The sequence below is a fragment of the Oppia nitens genome, unplaced genomic scaffold (genome assembly GCF_028296485.1).
Source record: "Oppia nitens isolate AA-2021 unplaced genomic scaffold, nextdenovo-longstitch-racon4-pilon3 scaffold6_pilon_pilon_pilon, whole genome shotgun sequence".
Classification (NCBI taxonomy): Eukaryota; Metazoa; Arthropoda; class Arachnida; order Sarcoptiformes; family Oppiidae; genus Oppia; species Oppia nitens.
Window position 1 is genome coordinate 3,787,153 of NW_026533250.1, and position 21,290 is coordinate 3,808,442.

General features: G+C 22.1%; 5 protein-coding genes across 10 annotated transcripts; 1 reads left to right on the forward strand and 4 right to left on the reverse strand.

Annotated features, from left to right (window-relative positions):
- Positions 1-3,568: 3,568 nt before the first annotated feature.
- On the reverse strand, positions 3,569-4,532 carry LOC128962285 (uncharacterized). Its single transcript, XM_054308651.1, has one exon. The coding sequence runs from the start codon at positions 4,416-4,418 to the stop codon at positions 3,606-3,608; it is 813 nt and encodes a 270-aa protein (XP_054164626.1). The 5' UTR covers positions 4,419-4,532; the 3' UTR covers positions 3,569-3,605.
- Positions 4,533-6,857: 2,325 nt separating this feature from the next.
- On the reverse strand, positions 6,858-7,327 carry LOC128962702 (low molecular weight phosphotyrosine protein phosphatase-like). The gene is made up of 2 exons (XM_054309103.1): positions 7,246-7,327; positions 6,858-7,192 (listed from the first exon to the last, which is right to left on the reverse strand). The coding sequence occupies exons 1-2, from the start codon at positions 7,325-7,327 to the stop codon at positions 6,858-6,860; spliced, it is 417 nt and encodes a 138-aa protein (XP_054165078.1).
- A 699-nt stretch (positions 7,328-8,026) lies between these two features.
- Positions 8,027-8,754, reverse strand: LOC128962266 (low molecular weight phosphotyrosine protein phosphatase-like). Its single transcript, XM_054308632.1, has 2 exons — positions 8,474-8,754; positions 8,027-8,410 (listed from the first exon to the last, which is right to left on the reverse strand). The coding sequence occupies exons 1-2, from the start codon at positions 8,607-8,609 to the stop codon at positions 8,076-8,078; spliced, it is 471 nt and encodes a 156-aa protein (XP_054164607.1). The 5' UTR covers positions 8,610-8,754; the 3' UTR covers positions 8,027-8,075.
- Positions 8,755-9,887: 1,133 nt separating this feature from the next.
- Positions 9,888-14,682, reverse strand: LOC128962917 (uncharacterized). Of its 5 annotated transcripts, none has more exons than XM_054309332.1 (5): positions 14,665-14,682; positions 11,248-11,420; positions 10,368-10,571; positions 10,114-10,224; positions 9,888-10,026 (listed from the first exon to the last, which is right to left on the reverse strand). In XM_054309332.1, exons 2-5 carry the CDS (start codon positions 11,371-11,373, stop codon positions 9,952-9,954), a joined length of 516 nt encoding a protein of 171 aa, XP_054165307.1. In that variant the 5' UTR covers positions 11,374-11,420; positions 14,665-14,682; the 3' UTR covers positions 9,888-9,951. The 5 variants fall into 5 exon arrangements, with proteins under 5 accessions (XP_054165307.1, XP_054165306.1, XP_054165308.1 ...); XM_054309331.1 differs by lacking the exon at positions 14,665-14,682 and adding an exon at positions 11,575-11,903; XM_054309333.1 differs by lacking the exon at positions 14,665-14,682 and adding an exon at positions 11,571-11,903 and having other exon boundaries at positions 11,248-11,398.
- On the forward strand, positions 10,642-16,729 carry LOC128962916 (RING finger and SPRY domain-containing protein 1-like). 2 transcript variants are annotated; one of them, XM_054309326.1, is made up of 10 exons: positions 10,642-10,673; positions 14,170-14,619; positions 14,688-14,853; positions 14,925-15,180; positions 15,269-15,525; positions 15,596-15,851; positions 15,929-16,031; positions 16,132-16,284; positions 16,381-16,486; positions 16,599-16,729. In XM_054309326.1, exons 2-10 carry the CDS (start codon positions 14,372-14,374, stop codon positions 16,680-16,682), a joined length of 1,629 nt encoding a protein of 542 aa, XP_054165301.1. In that variant the 5' UTR covers positions 10,642-10,673; positions 14,170-14,371; the 3' UTR covers positions 16,683-16,729. The 2 variants fall into 2 exon arrangements, with proteins under 2 accessions (XP_054165301.1, XP_054165300.1); XM_054309325.1 differs by lacking the exon at positions 10,642-10,673 and having other exon boundaries at positions 13,918-14,619.
- Positions 16,730-21,290: the final 4,561 nt, after the last annotated feature.

Below are 21,290 nucleotides of genomic sequence, written 5' to 3' on the forward strand. Positions count from 1 at the left end.
TAGTAACTATTGATAACTATCGATAACTAACTCTCGTGTCTCAAACATAACTTTTAAAAATGTTTAATGAGTCTGTTTCACAAAAATAAATCTAATAATAATTATAATACAAAGTATACTATTATTATTATTATTAAAATTTGTTGTTTTATCAGTAAACTTATGATTGGCACAAAGTTTTGGTATTTTTCTTATGTATACAATTTAAAAATTTTTATATTTGATTTTCTTAAAGATCAAAGTTATCACTATTGAACAGTACTTTTTAAAAAAATAAAATTTAATTAAAAGTTTAATTAAACTTATTTTTAATCAGTCTATAAATGTTTTACTATACCTCTTTTATCATTAAATAATCATTTTAAAAGATAATATATATATTTTTAAAATTTATAACTTATAGTCTAAAAGTTAAACGAGTGTTTGGCGCCCATTAACCAAATATTTATAGCCTTTTTTGATATGTAGCTAAAAATATTTTTGTCAAGTAATACATCTCATATATAATTTACTGATTGAAATACAATATTTAGTCAATCAATTAACAATGATATCGAGTGTTTTATTAAATCAAGTCATGCTTTTTATAATATATACTTTAAATGAAATTTATATTTGACATAAGCCATGATTTTTTCTAGTGATTCATATCATGTGACTATTGAATGAAAATATAATAATTATTAACTAAAATGACTGCTATTGTTATACATTAAGCAGAAATTAATTTAATAAATGTTTAATTATATTAAGATATTATTATTGAATTAATTGACTATATTAGCCATAATACTGTATTCATAGTTATAATATATTGTAAATAGCAGTAGTATTTTTTAAATTAATAATTATTCTAGCAACATTTATAATATAGTGAAAATATTCAACAAAAAATCATATTTATATTATTTTATTAACATAATTATTCTAAATTTCTTAAAATAACAAATATTTTATTTTGCTTTAAAAAATCATATTTAAATTATTTTTTTTTTCAAACGATTTAATCTTAATTGCTAATTTATTAAAATTTATAGCAATTGATAAATGCATATATAAATAGTGTTTATTTAATATTGTTTATTATTTACTGTATATAATTTATCTTTGTTTAATTATTAGAGCATCCAATTAAAGTTATTTAACTTTTCTCATCGATTGGAAATAACTTTCAGAAACTTTTATAACTTTCACATCAATAATGTGTACGAATCACTTCATTAGAAACATTTTGACTTATTATTCACTGTAAATAACTTCTATTTATTAAGGATTAAGAAATTGTTAAAACACTCATTTATCCAATTTATTAAAATATTATTAAATAAATATTTTTTTTTTGGTAAATTTTTTATATCACTGAACTACACATATATTGCTATCAAAATTTATATTAAATTATTTTCAACATTGTATAAACTGTTCGTATCAATATAATATCAATAACTAATTAATCAATTATTAGTAAATCAAAATAATAAAATATACTTAAATTATGCCTTAAGCTAAACAAAACTTACTTTCAGAAAAAAAACTTATTGAAATCTTAAGTTAACAAACGAAACAAAATTAGTGACTTTTATAGATTTGATATCAACTTAAATTTGATGCTCTATTAAAACTACTTAAAGAAAAAATATATTATATATATCTTTATGTTATTATTATTATTATTATTATTAGAGTAAATATTACTATCGTTTAAGTTTTTATATAAATAATATTAATATATAAATTGTAGGAAAGACTCCAAAACTTTTATTTACTTTAATCGTTAAAAATGAGTGATGATATAAATTGATAGGAAATTACAATATTGTGTTAATGTGTCAGCTCGTCATCAATTAAAATAAATTAAACGCTTTATTTGAAATAAACGAATTAATTGTCTTTATATTTGTCATTATAATTGATTTTTATCGCTCAAAACTCTATAATATTATTCATAAACATCTTAACTATTATTTTAGATTTATGTATGACTTTTGTTAAGTTCATTACACTCAATGACAAATCCTTACAACTATTAGGGGATAAAAACTTATTTTATTGACTTTTAGTTTCTCTAGTTTACTGTTAAATATATTTTATTAGTCATCTAATGCATCCATAGTTAAGTTACACACATACGGGTATAGTATCTAAAAATATCTGTTTAGAAGATTGATTAGACTTTTTTTAAATATAGCAAAAAAATTACACCTGCATACTGTATACAGTATAATATTATTTAAATGCTAGTATTATATAAATTTATATATTAACATTGATAGCTAATTTGATCACATGTTTTTAATGTAATAAAATATTATTATTTTTTAATAATTAATATTATTATACTAAAAAAATATTACACTAAATAATAAAAATTATGTAATAATTTCAATTAACAAGTAAACAATATAACGAAATATTAAACCATAAATTTGATTGTATTATTTGTTACAATTTTTAATAAGTGTATAAATTTGTTTAATTTGTACAATAAAAAGTAGTTAAATCGTGAATTTTAATTATACAATTATTATTATATATAATTTACTGTATAATTTAACTAATTAAATTATTTTTTATATTATTTGCTTAATAAAATTATTATTATTATTATTACTAAATTGATAATTGATCAAAGATTATATTACTTTATAGGGTTATCAAATGTTTTTAATATCAAATTAAATAGAAAATAGTTTTACTACTATTACATTGTCATTAAAGTATTGTTTATAATATAAATTTACATTAATTTATTCATATGACTAACATTAAAATTGTAATAATTAGTATATTATGTATTAATATATTAAATATAAAGTGTCTAATATTAAATGAAATGATAAAACTACTGTAGTAATAGACTGTTTAAATGTTTGACAAATTTATTTAATATTATTTAAATATTACTTTCAATGATATTTAAGTACAATTTAAGTTTATGCTTTATAATCTTATTATTTGATGGAATAAAATTTAAATAAAAAAATTAACTTGATCATTTTACAATGACAGTTTTAATTAGATTTAGTAATAAATTTTCAAATAATTATTATTTAATATCATATTTTTATTTTAATTTTAATTAGTTTTAGTTTCATTATCACAAAAGAATTTACAGATAATTTAAATTTATTTAAATATTTATTATATAAATAATTTTATCGAACTTATGGTTTGTTGACTTATTATATGAAATAATTTCAACGATATCTAAAAAATGTTTATATTTTAATTAACTTAATTAATTAATTGTAAGTTACAGTAGTTATCAAAATCTAAAAAAATCAATAGTTATGGCAACAAATCTGCCAATCATTAGACAACTTATTAAACTTTATTCGTAATACTTAATTAAATCAATGTTTGATTTCAATGTCTAAAGTAATGTTTAAAAGATAATATATTTCAGATTTTACTTATAAATTATTAATAACATTTAGGAAATACATAAAAATAGAAATACACATACATTTAATTTATCATTAAAACTATTTTTATTATCGTTTAAGAAATCACTAAATAAAAATTTAAAAAAATAAAATATTTATATTTAAATATTATTTATTAATTGTTTTTAATTATAATGATATTTAGCGACAATTTTGTTGTTAAAGTGGTTTAAAAGCTTTGAAAAGACCCCAAGTTTGGTGACCATCTTTAGCTCTCTTGATCTTTGCCACCCAACCCTCTTCCAAGTCATTGAAATCTTCAACATTAAACTCTTGGAGAAACTCTTTTCTTTCGGAGTACAACTTCTTGAGCTCTCTATTAAGAGAGTCGACAAACTTGTCATTGATATCCTGTGCCAATACATCAACAAATCCACAATTTTTCATTAGTTGGTCATATTCTTTGATCTTATAGAGTGTATAATCTCTTTGTTTAATATAGCTTTCAAACTCATCCGATTGATTATCAGTATCTCCACGACAGTAGTCTGTAAAGACTAGTCTACCGCCGGGTTTAAGCCATCGATAAAACGATTGAAACAATTGAGGCTTTTCTTTGATGTGAAGCAACGCGTCTCGACTGTAGATAACATCGTAATAGTTGTCGTCAAACGGTGTGGTCATTACATCACAGATACGGAAATTGATATTATTTGCAATATGAGGCTTACGATTGAAATGTCTTAAAGCTACGGACATCATATTCTTTGACAAATCAATGGCATCAATGACTGCTCCATAGTTTTCAGCCATATAGAAGTCATGTCCTCCTAAACCACATCCAACGTCGAGCACTCTTTGATTCTTTTTTAGCTCAAGAATTGGTATAATTTCTTTGGTAGTCTCGAGACCACCAGTCGACAGATATCCCTCACCGAAGATCCATTCGTAGCGTTTGACTCCGCTTTTTGAGTACTGAACTTCATCGAGAAATTCTTGAAAATTTTCGTATTTATTACTTGTTTTTGACATTTTAAAAAAAATATTCAATTAATAGTCCGGATATCAAATAACAACAACTATTGAATTAACAAAAAAATTCAATTCTTATATACACTCTTCAAGTTCGCGATCAAAGGGCATATGAATACTAAACAGTTGTTAAAATGATATCTATTTCTATGTGAATAAAATATAAAAATTTTGCACAAAATTAATATAATGACTAATATATAATAAACTAGAGAAGAGAATCGAATTGTTTTTAAGGAACCGAACCGCACTGTTATCGAAAAAAACAAACTGACTTCAAATCAAACAATTTTTTTAGACATTACTCTTAAAATTTATTTATTAATATTTTATACAAACTATATTAACTATATATTGCACAATATAAATGTTTTGTTACTTTTGATGATCACAAATAACATTTAAACAATCAATTAATTCATTAATTACCAATGATTTTTTTTATAAAGAATAATCTAAATAATACATCATTTCAGTATAACTTAATCATTGTATCTCTAATTTGAAATATAATTAATATATTTAAAAAATTTATATTAAAATGCAGTTTGATTTATATTAAAATGTTTTTTAAAAATACTAATTACATTCTAAAAATATTAGCTCTCAGACAGTAATCTAAAAACTGTATTTTAAAAACCGAAAATTTTTGTGAAACTAATATTTTAAAAATATGACAAAACGATAAACTAAAAACAAAATTGTTTTCAATTTCGGTTTTTACAGTTAAACTGAATCAAACCGTTAAATAAAAGTCATTGAGATTTCTAATTTATTTTATACCTTATACATGTGTATATTCATAATATAAATAAATTATACCGGTATATACTGTACTGTAATTTATAATTTACAGAATCATTATACTAAACATTTACAGTATAATTATTGTGTAACATATTTTAGTAGCAGTATTGCACATATTGTATGTTTAGTTTTTCTGTATAATTACCGGTAATTACATTATAAATTTAATAAATAAATTGTTTACCATTATTTTATTATTTTTTAGTTATTATATTTTAATAATCATTTTTTAAGGTAATAATTAACAACAAAAAATTCTAGAATTCTTGCTAATATACAGTATGTTATCTGATTTTACTAAAATTTATTATTTTAAAAAACATTATTTTTTCTATTTATGTCTCAATTAATTATTATCACACAATTGTTATCATAAAATTAGTTAAAATTAATGTTAACATAATCTTAAACTCGCATTGAAATATCAATTGAATATATCTATACATCACTATATCATTTGAACTGTTATTTGGTATGTCTTTCGATGCACTTCATACCTGACACACCCTTATATTATCTCTATTATATAGTCAACCGATAGGTCCGGTTAGTGATCATCCCATTTTGAAATTGCATAATACAATTGATAATATATATAATACTAAATATTTATAAAAATTATATAAAAAAATAATTAATATGATAGACAGCATAATTGTGACGAACATGTGCTAAGAGAATGATTTTTTTGGGTTCAAATTTATTAAAGTGCGAAACAGTTATACAGTTATATTCTCAACATGTTTTCTATATATTTCAAAATTTAACAAAAAAAAAATTTATAAATTTAACAATATATAATATATATATATATAGTATATAAATTTTAAAAGCATTTTATATTGTATATATATTATATATATATATGCATATATATACTGTATATATTTTATTTTTAGTATATCAAAATAATAAATATATTTATCCAAACAAAATAATAAAAATAAAATTAGAAAATGTAAAATATATATTTATATATTACATAATTTTAATTTCTATGATATGTACTATTATTTTACATGAAATTGCAATTAAAAATCGATTATTATCTTACAATTTTAATAGATAGTATTGTTTTCTTGTGATATTAAATGAATGTAAAAATTGACTATTGATTATATTTAACTATATGTAATAATTCGTGTTTAATTAACATTTAAAATGTCATTTTTAAACTGATTTAATATTACAATTATATATATTTAGCCATTTAATAACCTTTGTTTGTTACTAATAGTGTTATATAAAGTGCTTTATTTTGCATATTTTTAAACTATATAATTGTTTGGAATTTTACTTACATGTGATATATTTATTTTATATTCAATTTTAATTATAATTTAAATTAATTTAATTGATTAATTAATTTAATTTAATTGATTAATTATTTTAATTTAATTGATTAATTATTTTAATTTAATTGATTACTTAATTTAATTTAATTAGTTAGATTTATTATTATTTACTACCCATTTTTGTTATATAAATATATAATTATGTCATTTGAATTATAAGCAAATATACTTAAAGACATATTTGTAAGTTTGTTTATTAACTTAAATTATTAAATTTATTTAAAACATACTAAAGCTATTATAACAAAACAAAAAACAACTCTTAAGAAATAATAAGTCATTTGTGGAACTGATCCAAAAAAGCATTACAACAGCGAAGACATAGTTCATAGTTGGTCTCAAATCCTTTGTCTCTTTTTTGTTTATTCAGACTTTCAATAATGGTTTGCTTTTGCGTATCGTATTTACCCAACATCTCGACAATTGCTTTGCTATTCTCGGGCTTAATATCATTGATGTCCTCAATATTATTGTTATCCATACAGAAGATATAGTCGTATTTATCAAAGTCTTGTCGACATAATTGTCTGGCTTTGTGTTCAGTTTCGATGACGTGTCTCAGCAATACGGTTATGGCCCGCGAGTCGGGTAGCGAACCGGTAAAACGCAAATCTGGTCATTGATATTATCAATACATTTGTCAGAAAAAAGACTAAAAATTATACAAACCGGTGGTCGCGCTGTTAGTAAGCCATTGATAATTAGATCTCTTTGTTTGAGTACGTGTGCGAAGACGGCCTCTGCCATCGGTGACGGACAGATGTTTTCAAAACACACAAACAAAACGCATTTTTTCAGTCATTTTTGACAATTTATCAAATAATTAACAAAATGTTAAGTTTATGTTTTTAATAATATATTAGTGTTTAAATATTTGTTTGAAATATTTAATATTTCAATTATTTATTTAAATTAGTGTATATATATATATCCATAAACATATAAATTTATTTAAATTACTTATAATACTATATTAGGAATATGTAATATACGAGCTTAAACTCATAATAACTTAATATTTATAATTTTTAACAAAAATTATAATTATTTTTTAATTAAATTAATTATTAAATAATACATTATAATGGTTGCTGTGATGATGTTATAACAAATTGTTAAAAAATAAAAATAGTTTACCGTAAATTTGATTTTAATAGTTTTTAAAAATGTAAACCTTTAAATACTGCTACATATTAGTTATTAAATTTACATACATTTTACTGATTTTTGTATATACCGGTAATATATTTTTTTAATTGTTGTTTAATCAGATATTAATTACAACATTGTATTAGAGTATCAAATGTATTATTAACTTTTGAATAAAACAAAAATATAGAGATATAGGGTATAAATATTTTATTTGAATTATAAACAGTTTGTTTAATAACATAATATTAACTTTGTTTTTTAAGTATCAGTAAATATTTAAATAATTTTAAAATATATAACAGAAAAAGTGATCAACTCTTAAAAAATAAAAAACAAAAATAAGTCATTTGTGAAACTGATCCAAAAAAGCATTACACGAGCGAAGACACTGTTCATAGTTGGTCTCAAATCCTTTGTCTCCTCTTTGATAATACGGATCTTCAATAATGGTTTGCTTTTGCGGATCGTATTTACCCAACAGTTCGACAACAGCTTTACTATTCTTGGGTTTTACACCATTGATGTCATCAATATTATTGTCATCCATACCGAAGATATAGTCATATTTGTCAAAGTCTTGTTTGCATAATTGTCTGGCTCTGTGATCAGTTTCGATGTCGTGTCTTCGTAATACAGTTCTGGCCCGTGAGTCGGGTAGTGACCCGGTGTGCCACGAACCTGACCATCAATAATGTCAATACATGTGTCCAAAAATAAGTCAACAAACAAATGTCTACAAACCGGTGGCCGCGCTGTCGGTAAACCATTGATCGGTGAGATCTCTTTGTTTGACGACGTGTGCGAAGACTGCCTCTGCTATCGGCGACCGACAGATGTTTCCCAAACACACAAACAAAACGCCTCTCTTTTCAGACATTTTTTAGACAATTAATTCAATAAATTTTTAAACAAAACACTGATTTTATTATCACATCTGATATAAGTTGTCGTAAAGTATCACAAAAAGTGTTAATAAAAAATATTTTGTAAATATTTATAATACCTTTACATGTGTTGAACACACAGTCAACACATGTATTACCAAACATTCATAAATGACATAACGATTCTGTGATTTTTCAATGAATTAATAAACAAAAAATTGTATAATATTTTTATGTTTGACTCGTGATTCTTGAATTGTTTTTTTAAATAGATTTTATTCTTGTATTATTATAATATCTATTGAATACAATTTGTTTGTTTTAATTATATAATTTATTTAGTAATTACAATAGGGTTTAAGCTCATTATATTTTGTTTCTTTTACAATAGCATATCAAACATTATTATTTCAATAACTAATTTTATATAATATCATAAATATTTAAACAATGCTTATTTATAAATAATTTATAAAAGTTTACATTATTTTCATTTTAAGTTATAGCTTAACTGACTTTGACTTTAAGGTACATTATTATTGTTTTTAATAAAAAAAATGAGATTATTATTTAATATATAAATAGTGAAATTATTGTAGTTATGAATCATAACTTATGAACAATTTAATACAAACAACATTAAGATATTATAGGTCTGCAGTGTTTATGTTTTAAAAATAATATTAACAACAAAATAAATAATAACAAAGTAATTAATATTATATTTTAAAGGTATTATAATATACGTATATATACACACAAAAATCAATTGAAAAAACATTATAACTTAATCTACAATAATATTTATATTTAAATAACAAAATTGCAACACAATATTTAATATTTAGTATATTTTTTATGCTTATTAAAAAATATTTATTTCTTTAAATAAAACTATCATAATGTTTTTGTTTAATTTTCTAAATAATCTTTATATTTTTATTTATATAAAAAAGAGTATTAAATAATATAATATTTATAAAGCCATCACTTATTGAAGAATCTCTCGATTTTTTTTAACTCAGAAATTCATCCAAAAATTGAATTCTCATTCTCACTATATTTAAAATAAATATATTAAAAAATTATAAACCATATGATCAAAACATTAACACTCTTTTTAAAGATACTTTTTTTAACAAGTATTATAAAATATTCAATTTTTAATTAATACTAACGTAATAATAATAATAATATCAAAATATTGTATTATTTAAAAATTGAATATTTTTTCACCAAAAAAAAACAATAAATATTCACCAAAACTATATTAATAATTACTAATAAAAATGCTTAAATAATAGTGTGTTGAAAGTACTGTTTAATTAATTTTTATCAGTTTGTAATACACAGTCTGTAGGAGAAAACTCCGTGAACTAAATGAATGATTCCGCAAATGAGTGCAATTATCTGACATAAAAAATATTAAAAAAAAACCAAAATTAGTTAAAATTGTAAACTCATTAAAATAAACAAACAAATAAATAAATAACATACACAAGCGGTCTGTATCTTAACGCTGCGGTTGTCATGTTTGAAGGCACCCACAGCCACCCAAAGTCCACCGATAAGGAAGAGTACACATCCAATGAAGTGAAATATAAAATCCTTGTGATTGTGTGGTAGGAGTTGTTTTGGGAGTCAATAATTAGATCATTTAGTTATATATATATGGTATATGTGTGTTATATTTGACATATAAATAAATAAAATTTAAAAATAAAATAAAATATAAAAAAAAGATATCTTACAAAACTTGTTTTAGGTAATATACTAGCAGTTCCCAGTGATAGTAAAGCCGCAATTAACATTAATGTTATGGTATACCAATTGGCAAAACAGACCAAAATCAGAAATTGATCCGATGGTGGATAATAATAGCCATGATACCAATAACGATCATAAGAGTGGGACGCCTCCAATAATAACAATATGAAACATATCAATGACAAGATCTGCAAAAATAATTGATAATTATATATTATAAAACGCTAAATTGATATCATATAATACAGAGGTGTTATTATCATATTATATACTGTATATAGGAAATTACTGTAAGTACTACAAAGATATTTATTTATTTAAATATTTTTTGATTATAATGCAAATTTTATTTATTTATTTTTTGTATTTTTCTCAAAATTTTATTCATACTATTACTATACTATACTATATACAACATTTTTTTAACTTTTCGAAATAGTTTTATTATTTTATTTCAAAATTTATTTTATTATTATTATAATGATTTTTTTTGTATTATACAATTTTTTGTACAGTATATAACATATATTATGTCAAGTTCTACAAAAAATGTTTGTAATTCATAAATTAATTGCTTGTAATTCATAAAAATATTGTATTAACAATTTATAAACTACTTTTTAAGATTATAATACTAAATAACTTACTAAATATATTAGTGATTAACATACTTAATCTAAACTAAAATAGCTTTGAAATAACAATAAAAATCTTAATAAAAAAATAATATTAAATAATTTACAACTAAAATATATTTATAAAAGAATAAATTAAAGTAAACAAAAATTAGTAAAACTAAAAAAATTGTTGAAATATTATATAACCAGACAAATAAAAATATTGAATTTAAGCTAAAAGTCTCACCAAAAGTATGAGTTTAAGTAATCCTAGTTTTGAGGTCACATATCCCGAGTTGATCACTAAGACAGAGGCTCTTGAAGTGGTCGTTGTTGTGGTTTGTCTGACCTGAACTGTCGCTGTTGCGGGCATAGTGGCTGAACTAATCAATTATCAGCTGTCAAATGATTGGTAAACAACTGTTTGTTAGATTAAAGAAAATAGTTGATAGAGAGACAAATAGAAAGATAATAATAATAATAATAATAATAATGGTTAGATTTAAAAGAAACAACTAATACAACAATAATACAATTGATAACTGATTTCAAATGAAAGATATAACTGACAGACTGTGAAAAAAACAATTAGTTGATTATGTAATCCAATTACAACTATAGAGAGTCACATAAGAGTCCTATTTTAGTTGGTTTTACATAAAAATAGTGCGACTTTTTTTAGACCACAACCATAGTCTCTATCTCTCTCTATGTTTCTCTCTTTCTCTCGGAGTTTGCTCTTTGCCACCGACTTTACCACAACTACTGCAACTAACTGTTCTGTTTTTGGTTAGGCTTTCCTATGGCATCATTGCCTTAGAATAGATTAGGGTGTGGTTGGGATTTCAATTCAATCATACAATTTCATAGTAAAAGACAGTTTTTAAAAGTTTTTAACTTAATTTAACACATTATTTTCATTATGAGATTAGCAATAACAACAAGAAAAATATTGAAGTATTTTATTTATTTTAGCACATATTTTATTTATAGTAACGACAAATATTTAACATAACATTATAGCATATGTCAACTTAAACTCTCAATTATATGGCAAATATTTTTGTGTTGAGTATTTGTTTGATTTGTATTTTCAAACATATGTAAAATATTTATTCAAATTTATTTGTTTAAAATAAAATTAGATTTTTTATTACATACAAAACTTGTATAAACAGTAATACATGTATGTAATTGTATAATATTTTTTTTAAAAAATAGTATAAATACAGTATAACTTATTGGCAAATATTTATAAAATCAAAACAACTATGGATATAATTTGCTTATAATAAAATTTATTGTTATTTAAAACTTAAAATAATAATAATAGACTTATTAGTAAAAATAGGTTTTCAAAATCAATTCACTGTTAAAAATTAATACTCAAATGTAGTAGTAATAATTTGTTGTGTAGTAATTTTTAAGTGTAGTAGTAAATTATTTTAATATTATGTGGTCTATGATATAAAATATCAATAATTTTTTATTATCAAAATATACTCTACATTGTAGAGTCTACAATGTAGTCTACTATACGATACATATATAAAAATACTATTGCATGTTTAAAAATACTAATTATTATCGCATTTTTTACCGTATATAAACATTATTTACTGTATTTAATGATAAAAATTCATTGCATATATAATGCAGTAATATGTTATTTATTATAATTAACATTTTAGTATAATTATTGTTACAACATTTATTTATAAAATAGTAATAAATTTTTATCTTTTTAACATTAACAGAATCGTAATAACTTATATATATATATTATGATCACTAATAATACAATTTTAACAATATCATATTTCTTTTTTACTTGTAAATTATAATATCAATTTTTAAAAACAACTATAACTTAAAATATCAAATAACATTATCTTATAAATTAAATAAACAAAAGTGTTTTTACAACTGTAATATTTTTTAGTATAAATATGCCCCAAAAAAATATTATAGATTAAAAATATACTTACAGCTGTATTTTAAAACTAGTTATTAATTAATTTTATTAAATAAATAAATAAATTTTTATATATATTATTTCAAATTAAAGGTATAAACTTGTTAAGTCATATTAAATTAATTTTATTTAGAAAGTTATTTCATTTTACTTAAACAGATTAAACAAATCAATTAATATGCTAACTGTCGAACAGGTATATGATATATATTATATAAAATTATTATATATATATCAGGTATATTTAAATAACTGGTTTAAATAATATTAAATATCATATACAATATATATATATATATATATATATATATATACGATGACAATCTTATTTAGGAAATTATTTTTTTTATATAAAAAAATTAAACTAAATACGTTATCACTACAAATGAAATTAGCAATTAAGTGATTTCTATCATTATTATGACAAAAATTATAGTCAATACGTGTAAACAATTAATGCTTTTTAAAAATCAATTCCCAGAAAAACTTATGAGAAATAATTTACTGTCTTTTAATATCCCAAACAAAAAGTGTAGTGTTTTTTCAAATATGTTTCGACCGAAAAAAAACTTTGTTTATTTAAGTTAATAAAAACTTATGTATATCTTAATAAAAATATTTTTAAATTGATTAATGTTTAAATACTATTACTAATAATAATAAACAATATTTAAGGGATTTATGAGTTGTTTTAAGATATTTTTTTTCGACAGAAAACTTTATTTTAATTATCATTTTATTTCATACAGTATATAGACATATGATATAAATATTCAAAGTATTCAATATTTTACGGTATAAATGAAAAAAATAATTGAAATGAATTGAAATCATAAACCAAGTGTTGAATGAATGAATGCGCACTCGTATTGTGTTTACAATGAATGTTAGTTTTGCGATACAATTACTGCTATAATAAAAGTAATAATAACAGTGTGTTTGCCATACAATAGACATATAAGATATTATAGTGTATTATACAGTATATTGAGTGCAAGTGTGCGTCCAATCAATGCTCGCATTCATTCATCACTCGATTATTATTATGTGACTTATGTTTTGTGTTGTGTTGTTGTTTAGAGAGAGAGAGAGAGAGAGAGAGAGAGTGTCAACACTAAAGCATAACAACACTTGAAATCACTTCAAAAATAATTAATTACTAACAAAATCGTATCATTTGATTACATTAATTAGTGACTCAATTGATGCCATCATTGGTTTAGTAAATGTTAATATAATAAACACGTTTTTTGCTGTCATTTACACTCATTTATATGATTGCTGGACAACAACAACAACATAAATAAGAAGACAATCGTCGGATGAATTGATTACCGCAATCAAGTGGATCAGATCATCCAATTTATGACTAATTATAGTGATTGTCAACTAATCAATGGGTCTTTGCCTCTGCAAAGAGCGCAATAAACGAAGCCATCAATCGGCAACCACTTCTTCGCGCGCAAACACCAATAATCATATGGTTGGCCAACACATGCTAGAAGATAATGACGACAACGAACAATGTATGGCCATTAATAGTACACTTATGGCCGCATCGGACCATCCGTCGACAAAATTGTCGTCAATGGTTGACAGACTTATACTCGAGACACTGTCACTAATTAGGACACTCGTCGACAAGTGAGTAAAAAAACTGTCACATTTAAAGTGGTTATCATGTCTTACCATTTATTATCCATTAATTACAGCGATTTAGACCCGCCATCATCTATGTTGAAGTTGCATATAATAGCCGATAAAGAGAAAGGATGGCTAACAGTTGTCAACTCAATGATTAATGTTATTCCCATCGATGACCCATTAGGTCCGGCAGTAATTCTTTTACTACTCGATGACTGTCCTCTTCCAACCAAAGTATGTGATAATTATTTTATTTATTTTTTCTAACAATTATTTAATAATTTTGTTATTATATTCAAACCTAGGAATCAATAACGAAATTGACGCACATTTTGAATTTGTCTAATATTAATAGCAAACATATTTCACGACAATCTATAGCAAAACATCGGAACACGTGTTCTGTTATCGGCTGTTTGGCCGAAAAGCTGGCCGGAACTAACAGTATGACACTGTTGACGCCGGCAATCCTCAACTATCTAATTAATAATCTGAGTCTTAAAATTGATTATTCAATTGTTTTATTTACGTTAATAGCACTTGAAAAGTTTGCACAAACAAGTTAGTAGTTATTTTTTTATTTGATTTGCGGTACTATTTATTTTTTAACGATTTTAATAATAATAATATTTATTATTATTATTTTTAGCGGAAAACAAGTTGACAATTGCTAAGAGATTAGAGGAAACAAATAAGAATGCATTGTTTGAATTGGAAGCGCTCATCGATGACAAGGATTATCTTAAAAAACAAGTTGGCTTTTGTGCTCAATGGTCTCTCGACAATCTGTTCCTCAAAGAGGGTCGACAATTGACATACGAAGATGTCGATAGAAGCAATTTGAATGCTATTTTGAATTCAAGTGATGCCAGTGAGTACTTAAAGATATCAGCCAATGGATTGATGGTAATTATTATTGTTAATGATATATCAAATAAATTGAATTCTTGATTTTGTTGACCACTTTTTTCCAAAGGCTCGATGCGATGCCTCATCATTTGAAAGCGTTCGCTGTACTTATCAGATAATGGATGGTGTCTTCTATTATGAAGCAATAGTCATAACGGCAGGTGTTATGCAAATCGGTTGGGCGACCAAAGACAGTAAATTTCTTAACCATGAAGGCTATGGTATCGGTGACGATGAATACTCAATTGCTTACGATGGTTGTCGACAACTAATTTGGTACAATGCTTCCAGTTTTCCTCATAAGCATAAGTGTTGGAAACCAGGTTTGGTTTTTATTTACAAATACGATAAATTGTTATTTTTAATTTAATTTCCATAATTACCGGTATATTTAAATTAGGTGATGTACTAGGTTGTCTTATTGACTTGGAACTAGAACAATTTATCTTTTATTTGAATGGCATTCCATTAGAGCCATGTAATTATGTGTTTAAAAATGCAAAGTAAGTTTAGTATTTAATGTTAATATTTAAAATGTTTTTTTTTGTAATCAAAACTGTGATTAATTAATTAATTATTGTGATTGATTGTTTGAATTACTAGAAATGGTTATTTTGCAGCGGCCAGTTTCATGTCATACCAGCAATGTTTGTTCAATTTTGGTGGCACACCATTTAAATATCCACCCGATCTAGCATTTGAAACGTTTAATGCAAAAGGCTTTCTGACAGATAGCGATAAAATAATTTTACCAAAGTATTCAAATTATTTTTTAAAAAAGAGTTGATTACTTGTTATCATATATTTATTTTATTTTTTAAAAATTATCTCTTTAAATATATGTTTGTATAGACATATAAAACTAAAACTGTTGCACTTGTCGTCAACTCGTGAGGACAGTTGTACTCTATGTTTTGATGGAACGGCTACAATACAATTGATTCCATGTTTACATTCTGTAAGTTTTATATAACAATAGTTTATTTATTTCAAATATTGCTTACATTCACATAAAGATGTATTACATTGCATTAAATATAAAAATTAATAAATATATTTGTAAATTACAGAAAATTTGTAATACCTGTGCCTTACAGTTGGATATCTGTCCATTTTGTCGGTCAGACATCAAAGAAAGGGTTTCCATAAACTAAATGAAGATATCATTAAATTAACGCCTTTGATAAGCATTTGATTATTTTAGCGCTTATATTAGTATTTAATAATTTATATTAATTATTAATTTAATGTTTGTATTTACACTTATTTTTATCATGATTTTTTAAATTAAACAAAAATTATATTATCTATTTATATATATTTTATTTAAATTAATTATTTTTCCAGATGTATATATTTAAATATATGTATAAACAATTATGATTTTTTTGTTTCTATAAAATATTGTTATATTTTTTTAAATGTGAAACAAAAACGCATTAATCCATATAAATTAATAAATAAATTTGTTGAAAATATTATTAATAAATAACTCGCATTTATTTAAATATATTCTAGATTTAATATAATAGTACCGGCAATTAAAATTGTTGTTATGTTAATTATTTTAGCATTTAAATTTATTCCAATTGTTATTTAATTAAAATATTTTTTATTATATTTAGTAACTTTTAATTGTTAATTGTGTCTAACAACTAATTAATATATCATAACATAAAAAACATATATAAAAAACATATATATAAGTTATTACTACACTAAATAACTTGTTTTTCTTGTGTATTTTTAATTAATAAACTAAGTTTAAAATAATTTGAAAGCAATAATCTAATTTGCATATAAAATTACTGATTAGTTTTTTTTGTATATTATACTAATTTATAGTACAGTTAAACTGTACTTAATAATTAGTACGTTTGAAAATAAATTTTATCAGTTTTTAGAAACTATACCGGTATATACCGTATATATATACAGTATATATTTATACGTTATGATTAATATGATATCGACAATTATCTATAGTACATAAATGTTTTGATGATTTAAGTAAATTGTAAATATTTGGCTAATTTAGCACTTAATATAACGATAACTTGATATAACAAGTTATGGTATTTTTCGAGGTATTCCTAACTACAGTATATAGTTATGAGAATTTCATAGGAATTTGTGACTTAGCTTTCAAGTCATTCATGAAATGTATTGCTTTTGATCTTTACTTTAAAAAAAAAACTTGTTAAGCAATATATACGGTATATATTATAATATATACTGTAAATTATATACTGTATAAATGCTATGAATGAGGACATTGACTGAAAACACATTTGAAAGCATTACCAACAATATGTTTGCCATAATTTATTTACTAAAATGGCATTTGAATCTAATTAAAGTTAACTTTTATAACTATTGAAAAAAGAAAAAAAAATTATTTACTTAATTTGAAACAAATATTTTATTTTGTTGTAAATTTTGACACTTATATAGTGTATGTGTATTAGAGCTAGGCGTTTGAGGCGATTAACATATAAATACTTAATTAAATAAATACAGATAAATGGATTAATATATATACAAACATTTTATATAAAATGTACAAAATACAAAATAAATTTTTAATTAATATGTTTGAACTTATAATTAATATCATTTAAAATGCAGTATAATAGTAATAGTAATAGTAATAGTAATAGTAATAGTAATAGTAATAGTAATAGTAATAGTAATAGTAATAGTAATAGTAATAGTAATAGTAATAGTAATAGTAATAGTAATAGTAATAGTAATAGTAATAGTAATAGTAATAGTAATAGTAATAGTAATAGTAATAGTAATAGTAATAGTAATAGTAATAGTAATAGTAATAGTAATAGTAATAGTAATAGTAATAGTAATAGTAATAGTAATAGTAATAGTAATAGTAATAGTAATAGTAATAGTAATAGTAATAGTAATAGTAATAGTAATAGTAATAGTAATAGTAATAGTAATAGTAATAGTAATAGTAATAGTAATAGTAATAGTAATAGTAATAGTAATAGTAATAGTAATAGTAATAGTAATAGTAATAGTAATAGTAATAGTAATAGTAATAGTAATAGTAATAGTAATAGTAATAGTAATAGTAATAGTAATAGTAATAGTAATAGTAATAGTAATAGTAATAGTAATAGTAATAGTAATTATTAAATGATATTAATTATAAGTTCAAACATAACATGATATTAATTATAAGTTCAAACATAAAATGATATTAATTAAAAATTTATTTTGTGTGTTATTTTATATAAAATATTTGTATATATATTAATCCATTTATCAGTATTTATTTAATTAAGTATTTATATGTTTATTGCCTCCAAACGCCTAGCTCTAATGTGTATGTGTGTGGTTGTGTAAGAAAGAGAAGTAAAGGATAACTTTAATTTTCGTAATCCGCTTATTATTTAGTTGAGGTAAAAATTATCGTAGATTAAAAAATATTTAACTTTTTTTAATAAAAAATACTAGTAATAAAAATAAAATTAACTATTAATATTTTTTAACATTTCTAGTACCTAACATAAATTAAAATAATTAATTATTAATACGGTAAAATTATTTAAGTAAATTATATCTTTATTTAATTTTATTAACTGTAAAATTAATAAACGGTAAAAAAGTAATTATTTATTTTCTTTTATTATTCTTTAAACCTAATTTTCAAATCGATTGCCGATTTTTATTTAATATAATTCACAACTTATATAATTTAGTTTTTAATAAATTACTTAAAACTTTACGACTAACTTATTTTGAAAGTCATTACAGCATACTGTGAGCATTATTAATAATAATACTATTAAAAATTTTAGCAGTAAATTAAATCAAATAAAAATTATATAAATTAGTTATTAAAATTATTAAATATATTTAGTATCATTAATGTTATATGCTATATACAATGTACAGTACAACTAATATACAATTAATACAAATACAGTAATTAGTTTATTGTAAATATAAATAAAATAATTTTAATATAACAAAAATACAACAATTATTCTGTGAATTATTCGTTACACATTCAATATATGACATCAATTTAATGATATACTTGTTATACAACATGTTATATACAGATATAATACTGAAAGTGCATAAAACTGTATGTCAGTTCACGTAATAACTATTATTAATCATATGATGAGATAATCAACTCATATATCAATTATTCATGTTTTCATAAAACCCATATAACACTATCAATTATAAAGTAATAATATACTGTATTTATTTTTTATATTTCATTTTTTTTATATACCAGTGATAATAATAATAATACACTGTTTTGTTAGTACAAAAAAATTGTTTACATTTTGTGATAGTAATGATTTTAATTAAAATTTGTAAAATACTATTAAATTAGAAATTTTTATCGCAATTAATTAAGTAATTGCAACTCTGCAAGTTGCAAGTATATTGTATTTAAGTATTATAGAAATACTGTATAATATAATAGTTATATTTTTGTTGTAAACAAAACAAAAAAAGTTATGCTTATCATAAAATTGTTCATTTTTTAGGTAATCAGTCATACTTTTTATGACAAAAAAATTAAATAATAAAATTAGAAAAAAATAATGTCAAAAACTAACAATTTTTTTTAATGTAAAATGTATTTAGTTATAACTTATATTTATTTACACACACAGTATATATACAGTATATATATAAACGAGAAAATAATTTATATAAATAATTATTGAGAATCCCATTAAATTGATGGCCTATCAAGTGAATGATCATTGAATTTATTTTCTAAAAAATTAAATCCTATTTTCTCACAAATAAATGTTCACCAAAAAACAACATTCAAAACTATAAAAAACAAATGTATATATAATGCTATATTTTTATAGAGAGTCATAAATTGTGGTTAAAAAAAGTTGCTTTTTATGGATCGCAACAAAAAGAAAAAGAAAAAAAAGTTTGCAAAAAGTTTTGATGCAATGAACGCATTGACCACAAAGTGTTTGCCACCAGAGGTCACATCAGAGAGACATCACATGATTTTGAGACATACATTAAATTAGACGACCGTTTTATAGTCCCGATCCCTGTGTACTATACGAGTCCCGTTTTGTCGGGTATTCAATTAAATAACTGGTAAACAACATTTGATTTTGAATTGACCGCATAAATCATATGACTTTAAATTTTATTTAACAAAATATTTATTAAACTAAATTATGCTATTTATTTATTTTAGATAAAATTAATAACAAAAATAACAATTTCTATTCTAAACTAAAGTCATTGCTAAACATATCTATTTAGTTACAGAATAAAAAATTAAATATAAATTTTATACAAATATATTAATTATGTTTTATACTATTATTATTATTATAGCAATTAAAAAAAACTTTAAAACAGAATTAATGTTTGAAAAAATAGTGTATTTATATAGACTGGGTGTGTAAATGAATGGATCGGTAATAATAATAATAATAATAATAACGAAAAAATAAACTTCTAATGTAAACGACAAACACATAGAGAGAGGCGATTCAGGCGAACAATAAACTGTGCAAACAGTGAACAATTTGGACTATATTTCTCTAGACATGTGACCTTAATATTTGAATTATTTGTAACCAAACCTATAAACAAATGAATTTTTGAAAAAAACGAAAAAAAATCAAATTTTTATCAAATATTAGAAAATTTATAATTTGCTAATTTATCATGGACAGTTTATCATATAAATAAATAACTATATTATAATTAAATTGAATAACAATTTCAAAAAA

Excerpts from the sequence above, each read along its gene's own strand:
- LOC128962285 (XM_054308651.1), bottom strand. The coding sequence starts at position 4,418 with ATGTCAAAAACAAGTAATAAATACGAAAATTTTCAAGAATTTCTCGAT.
- LOC128962702 (XM_054309103.1), bottom strand. The coding sequence starts at position 7,327 with ATGGCAGAGGCCGTCTTCGCACACGTACTCAAACAAAGAGATCTAATT. Across the intron at positions 7,193-7,245 it reads AACAGCGCGACCACCGGTTT|ATTTGCGTTTTACCGGTTCG; the intron begins GTATAATTTTTA and ends ATCAATGACCAG.
- LOC128962266 (XM_054308632.1), bottom strand. The coding sequence starts at position 8,609 with ATGTCTGAAAAGAGAGGCGTTTTGTTTGTGTGTTTGGGAAACATCTGT. Across the intron at positions 8,411-8,473 it reads TACCGACAGCGCGGCCACCG|GTTCGTGGCACACCGGGTCA; the intron begins GTTTGTAGACAT and ends ATTGATGGTCAG.
- LOC128962917 (XM_054309332.1), bottom strand. The coding sequence starts at position 11,373 with ATGCCCGCAACAGCGACAGTTCAGGTCAGACAAACCACAACAACGACC. Across the intron at positions 10,225-10,367 it reads TATTACCTAAAACAAGTTTT|GATTTTATATTTCACTTCAT; the intron begins GTAAGATATCTT and ends CACAATCACAAG. Across the intron at positions 10,027-10,113 it reads TTAAGATACAGACCGCTTGT|ATAATTGCACTCATTTGCGG; the intron begins GTATGTTATTTA and ends TTTTTATGTCAG.
- LOC128962916 (XM_054309326.1), top strand. The coding sequence starts at position 14,372 with ATGGGTCTTTGCCTCTGCAAAGAGCGCAATAAACGAAGCCATCAATCG. Across the intron at positions 15,526-15,595 it reads TATCAGCCAATGGATTGATG|GCTCGATGCGATGCCTCATC; the intron begins GTAATTATTATT and ends TTTTTTCCAAAG. Across the intron at positions 16,487-16,598 it reads TGATTCCATGTTTACATTCT|AAAATTTGTAATACCTGTGC; the intron begins GTAAGTTTTATA and ends TGTAAATTACAG.